We start from the raw sequence: 6,752 nt of genomic DNA, 5'->3' as shown, positions 1-6,752 counted from the left end.
CTCTCCATCACGTATACGAGATTACTAATGGTTTGGCGTAGTAAATCTACTTCGCAGTCGATCAATGTCATTGCAGACGTGCTACAAACACCAACGCTGCTGAAAAATCAAGCTCGGTACAGGCAAGGCGTAGCAACCAAAACAAGCGTATGCAACGCAAATTGACAAGAATCCTGGTCTCTGACTTTTTATGCTGGATGCCTATTTGCCTTATGGGCTTCTTGAAACTGGGAGGTAAGGTTGGAGTTGTAACTGATTGGGCTACACAGGCGACATACATCCCTATAGCTTGTGGTGCAAATCAGGTAAACGGCAGGTTTTGGAACAAAACTTTGCTTATTTCACCCGTGTTCAATCATTATAATCTGTTTGAAAGCATGTAAGGTCTACCATACAGCAAAGAAATCGGTACCAGTTAGTGCAGATGGGTTGATTTGCACTCCATGGTACGGTGGGAATCTGGTACTGACACATATGTAGGCACGCAATCGCAAATAGGCCTATTATTATTATCTTTGTGTCATCGAAGGCATCTTCTTGATAGATGGGGATTTCGGCTTTAATATACCCCTAAGGGGTCCACCGGACTAAAAAGGTTAGGACTCCTTGATCGTCGGTATTGTTGATTACCCTTCGTCTCGGCTAGTTCTCGTGGAAGGTAGTCGGTATTTCTACTGTGTTAAAAAATTTGATGTTTTACTTATCCGAATTTAATGAAGAACGAATTCTTCTTTTAAATTAAGATATGTATACTTGCAAATACATATGCCAGGTAATATTTGTTGATACTCGTCAGGAGAACATTATATATAAATAAAGCATACACTGCAGATATTAGCATATCACACCGAATGACTTTCATACAGAGTCGTATACTCGTATATGTACGGACATTCAATCTCTTGTATTCCTCATCCCGCATACGCCGGGCCAACGCCTTTATCACGGCTAAAACAAAAGGAAGCATAGAAATATGCCAACTTATATCGTCGTAGGAGCCACTGTTTTTGCGGTTTTTAACGATAGAACCGCGACTGCATTAGAATGGCGCATTCGTAAGTGTCTTGAACATCCTTCTAAGTTAAATTCGAGTTGATGCATCAGTTTTCTAGCGTCGACGGATTTGAATAGTAAATACGATGTTCCTATTCCATTATTTTTGTCCTAAAATATCGGTAGGCTCACTGATATACGATATTATTATAATTCCATATAATTTCCTTTTCATCAGGTGTTAGCATTCCGATGGACGCCTATCTACCAGCCGGTTTGCTTATCATCCCGATAAACAGTGCCTTAAACCCGCTTCTCTATTCCGACCTGCCCGATATCATGTGGGAAAGACTCGCAGCGATCAAAAAGCCGCATATAATAAACAGAATCGACAAGACAAGACGTAAGGAAGGAAGTCAGTCCGAGGATAGCGCGAAACAAACGTCGAAGCAGACTGAACTCACGGGAACGGAAATGACGAAATCAGTCTCAAATCACGAAGTAGCGCCAAAAAGGAAAGAGCGTATAAATCAAAAAGGCGTGATTGAGTTGGAGACTAATATTCAGTGAGGTAGTAAATTCAGAAATAACCAGTCCTACTATAAAATTAATTAACATCATATGAATGTAAAATAACACTAATTTTTCTTAACCCGACAAGCATTGCCAGAAGTTTTTCCCAACGTTTAAATTGAAGCAAATACAAGCAACTAGGTCTGGGCACTATAATTAAACGTTTGTTATCTAATTTAAATAACCTTCCGAATACTCATGCCCCCTTTCTCTGCTATAGTAAGGCTAATTCCTCTGTAGAATGCAGGTCCCCGTGGCTCTACCTCAATTTGCAATGGTTGCAAATACAGAAATTATATATTGAGGAGTTGAATATAAGTGCACAGGCCTATATGTTCTCGACGGCCTTTTGTCCTCATACCTCATTATGATTCATATGGAATTTCCCACTTTTTCTGGACGGTAGTAACCTACACTCGCGATCTTGCCATTTAGTGGGAAGTCTAATCAATGATATATGTTTACTCTTGGTATTTGCCTATTTTCGACGTGTCATTTTATGCAGATTATTGTTTTTCATGATATTGCTTGCGGTTTATAACAAAACCTTGTAAGTCTTGTGCCTGGTCTATATTAAATCAAGTTATACATCGAATATTGCGTTGAATCGGTCTATACCACGTGTATATTACGCCATAAAGAAAGGGCATCGAACGAAAGTCAGCTTCAAACTTTCGAAGGGAAACCGCATCTAGCACATCATCGTAAAGGTGACATGAATCTTCCGGATCACAGAATTGAGCTTTCTGAATCAGGGATGAGTTCTACATATTCCTTGTTTCGAATAACCGCATAGGTATACCTCACATGCTAAATAACCACACGTTTCGACAGGCTTTGGTGCTCGGTGTATGGTGTAGGAGCACTGCTCTCTATGGTCCTTTTTACGTTGCACTGCCACAGTTATCGGAGTGTTTGAAAGTCTCGGTGCATCATTGTTGTATCTCTAACGATCATTGATCACTGATCAGATATATGTATTAAGAGGTCCTCTGCATCGTGTAGAGCAGAGGTCTGAAACTCAAATGTGCTGGCGGGCCAATCTCCTATAGTTTTGATGACTCCGCAGGCCTCAGCATCAATAATAGGGATATTCAATGTATAATTTCCAAGCAGGCGTTATTTGACGGTACCTTGTGGACAGGCATTCCACAAACATCGTGGAAATGTAATTTACTATTGCACTATAGGGTGGCGAGATAGCGCAGTGGTATAATCCGCGGCTGCAACACCAATGGGTGCGGGTTCGAGTCCGACCGCGGTCGACTTCCGAATTCCGATACCTAAGTGTTGGAGGTTTACCTAGGCTCCTCCTCGCCACTTCATCTGCGTCAGCGGTGTCTTACAAAAGCCTAGAGGCGGGCCGTGCTACAAATCGGCAGTTACGGAAAAATGAAAAGAATATCGGCCTGGTGTAAATGACCATAGTAGTCGACAAACACCATGAATACCCCCAGAAAAAACTATTGCACTATTCACGCTTGACGCGGGAAAAAATCACATGTTTAAATATTTGAATAAAATTGTTTTTGTGCCGGGCATAATTTTTTTTTTAATTATTGAGTTATAGACATCATGCGAGAGGATACATCATGACATCGTAAAACCTTCGGGTTATAATACTGCAGCTAGTGGACCTTTGACGTGCCACGATTTCAATATTTTAAAATTGATCGAAGATTGATCTGATATCAGAGCATTTGAGCGGTGTAGCCTAGTCCTGCTTTTCATATAGTCGTGATAAGTATAGGCTATTGTTTCTGTCATTTCCAAAGTCAAATTAAATCAGCGTTAGATTTTGCCTTCGATTATTATAAGAACAAATCAATAACAACTTAAATATAATCAATATTGAGCCATAGTAATAGCATTGCTTCTTAACCTCTTTAGCGATGGTACACCTCGTGCTTCCAATAAGTTTTATCGTCGCCCCCGTCTATTTTCCACACAATTTCTGATAATACCTATATTAAAATAAGAAAGCCCATCTACATAAAATCGCGCGGAGCGCGAAGATTATTTTCCAGTTGAATAAATTGGCCAAGAAAATATTCCACAGCATATAGGCCTAATTCCACAATGCATCTCGTACACCCTGATGTGGTGCTTGGTACCCCGATGGGTTCTACAGACCCTGGTTAAGAACCTCTGAAATAGAAATGTCCAATCGGCGATGAATTCATTGGTGTTACAGCTGAAAAGCGTACTACTCCATGACCCTTACTTGCCACCGATAATAACATAGATAAAAGAATAAACAACAGCTAACATGTAACCAACTATACGTCACAGTGGTCACACCAACGGTTGCCATACTGACCAGATTTGATAGCTATATACCCCACTCAGCGCAAGCTACGACCTTTCGATATATTACTATCCCCCATGACAGTTTCATAGATTGTTGCGTCCGTAGGATTACCAAGTCAACGTTCCGAGTCGCAAGTCCTTCTCCGACTCAACTCGAGTCATTTTTATTTAATCACCCAGTCAATCCGAAATCGAGTACTTTTACGAGAAGGTCGCACCTAACCAAATCACAATTTTCAGTCGCCAATCATCAACGGTTCATGCTTCATCATCATGAACTAGAAATGGGACGTAATACCTTATCTTCTACCACATGGTAGCTTTCAAAAGGGATGTGTTAGTGAAGTTTGCTGAGATTTCAGTGATTTTTGTAATAGTTTTAGCGTGAAATATAAGTTCTTATATCTAAAAAAGATATATTGCACTTGAATATATTGTTGAATACTTGAAATTCCCAAATGCCGTCGCGGGCCGCACAAAATGCTCTCGCGGGCCGCATGCGTAGACTATATAGGAAGTGTTTATATGTTTCGGACTTTCCCCCTGAGTGCCTTCTCCAGAGCTTGCTAGCATTTTGTTTTGTATTCTGCCTCTAACCAAAGGGTTACCCGACATTTGGGCATATGCGAATCAATGAAAATCGACGGTTGACGACGTGACACTGGAGTATGTGACTTTACAAACCCAAATACTAAATAATACTTACCCGAACCCAACCCAGCCCTAGCCCTATCTTTAACCAACATTCTGTTGCGTCGCATGATCCGCAGTCTTATCCAGAGATCTCCATGGATACCACAGCATGCTCAACGTTAATACACAGTCATCCTACGCAAGTACGCCTAATGCAGCTTCCTCCTCAATTGAGCCATACATAAACTATATACCTAAACAGTAACAACTGCACTGCAGCAAATCGAATATTTATTGAAATGTCCGTTATCCGTAGCGTGTCGTCGGTGCATCATGTCAGCCGCAGTACCCGCACGTCCTTAGACAAACGCCAGCGAAGTGGGTGTCGGCGCATCTCTCAACGGCGTAAGATGGGCAGTCCGTCCGCACGTCCCGACAAAACTTTGCGGCTGAAAGATTCATTGTATATAGCCTACATCCAGACTTGGACATTTGACTACCATTTGTTCTCCTATTAGACTAATTAGAGCGAAATGACGGTATTCTAATTCTAATCTACTTTGCTAAATGTTTCTATGCTCTAATTCTGATTGAATTTGCGGATTTCATGAAAATACTACGGGAGAACTGTACAGTGCGAAACGAGCCAAGTTTTCTGTACTGACATTTGCCATTCTCATGATTATGAGAATATTCTCTGATTTGATATGATATGAACTGAACTAAATTTCATTCAATTTCTAAGTTCCTGCGAATTCAGATATTTTAATTCTGATCTAATTTGGAGAAAACTAATACTAATTCTAGTTTGATTCGTAAAAACTGTAAACCGATGAATGTAAGCCTTATCTAATTTAAACAAGCTGAATATTTTCTTATGGTTGTATAAGCTATATATAGTATATATAGATCTACAATGATAATGGTATCGCGGTAGAGATCCGATTGATCACAGGTATACATGCGGTAATCATCGTAGCACTAAATCACGTCTGTGTCATGGTGGATTGCGTGGAAGAGGTGAGGTGAAAGTAATCAAAGTTGCTATTCAATTATGAGTTTGAGGAGGCGATTTTAAAGACATGTCTTCAATTGTAAGTATAAATTGATAGGTTTGAATAGTACTCAAACAGGTGATCACGAAAAGTAGGTTAGGTCGAGAGTTCGCATATACTTTCAACAGTTATTCGTTGGTGACTGCTTCCGTAATTGCGTAGATGCGTCTTCGCGACTAGCGCAAAATGAAATATGACAACACAAAATCTTCCAAAATCTCTTCAGCGGTGACTGTGGTAACTATTTCGCGCGTTTCTTGTGACGATTTCACACAGAGGTAACCCAAAGCTAGCGTTGGCAACCCGGGAAATCCCGATCCGATTGGTCCCGATGAAATCCCGGGATTTGTGAACAGCATCTATCAAGGCTTATGTAGCGCCATATATCTTATTTTGGTAATAAAGCAGTGTCACAAACTCGGCTGATTGTCTAGAACAGTGGCCTCAAACACGCGGCCCGCCAAAACTGTTTTTGCGGCCCACGTCGGCGTTTTGACTTTTCGAGCATTCGACAATATTAAACTCGAAAATTTCAGATTTCGGATTTGAGAACTTGAAATTTCATTCTGAAACCACTCCAAAAACCTGAATCGCTATCACACATCAAACGCCCACTAGCTGCTAAATTATAATGCGACAGCTTTTACGATGACACGATGCATTTGACGACTCGCATGGTTTCTAACTGTCTATATAACTCCTTATGTCGCCAAATTATGCCAAGCACAACAATATTTTGAAAAAATATTGAAAAATATGACTTTTTCGTGACAACCGTGAATATTACAATATAGTGTATTACATTTTCACGGTGTGTATGGAATGCCAATCTGCAAGGTCCGACAAAAAAGGCGTACTGGGAAATACATATTATACCCCTATTTGATGCTGCTGCCCGCCGCGTCATCAAAAACTACGAAATTGGCCCGCGAGCAAATTGGAGTTTGGGACCCCTGATCTAAACGATGATACTCTTGATGGTCTTATGTTTTGCGTCAATTCAATGCCACAAGGAATAAATGTTATTTGTGTAACTTGTATGTGTACTTTACTACTTTTCTAATCCCGGGGAATCCCGGGATTGCGGAGCGATAATCCCGGGAAATCCCGATCCCGGGATTTCAAGTTTGATCCCGAAGTCCCAACCCTACCCAAAGCTACCTGGCAGGGTGTTAACCAAGTCACCGG

General features: G+C 40.8%; 2 protein-coding genes across 4 annotated transcripts in view; one reads left to right on the top strand and one right to left on the bottom strand.

Annotated features, from left to right (window-relative positions):
* The window catches only part of LOC145447095 (uncharacterized), a 97,900-nt gene extending 95,739 nt beyond the window's left edge, over window positions 1-2,161 (top strand). The window contains exons 21-23 of one of the 3 annotated variants that reach the window (XR_013917460.1): window positions 77-234; window positions 545-658; window positions 1,232-1,356. Coding sequence is in view for 2 of the 3 variants with exons in the window: in XM_080325531.1 (XP_080181657.1) it covers window positions 77-234; window positions 1,232-1,563 (490 nt within the window). In the remaining variant the exon portion in view is untranslated. Of the gene's footprint in view, window positions 1-76; window positions 235-544; window positions 659-1,231 lie in introns of all 3 variants that reach the window. The other 2 variants (XM_080325531.1, XM_080325525.1) reach the window with 2 other exon arrangements.
* A 2,622-nt stretch (window positions 2,162-4,783) lies between these two features.
* The window catches only part of LOC145447123 (uncharacterized), a 36,457-nt gene continuing 34,488 nt past the window's right edge, over window positions 4,784-6,752 (bottom strand). The window contains exon 15 of the mRNA XM_080325545.1: window positions 4,784-4,958. Within this exon, the coding sequence (XP_080181671.1) occupies window positions 4,846-4,958 (113 nt within the window). The 3' untranslated portion in view covers window positions 4,784-4,845. The remainder of the gene's footprint in view (window positions 4,959-6,752) is intronic.

This window comes from Botryllus schlosseri, chromosome 1 (assembly GCF_051294905.1).
Source record: "Botryllus schlosseri isolate E-star chromosome 1, Bs_hap1, whole genome shotgun sequence".
NCBI lineage: Eukaryota > Metazoa > Chordata > Ascidiacea > Stolidobranchia > Styelidae > Botryllus > Botryllus schlosseri.
This window is presented reverse-complemented; position numbering and strand designations above follow the sequence as displayed.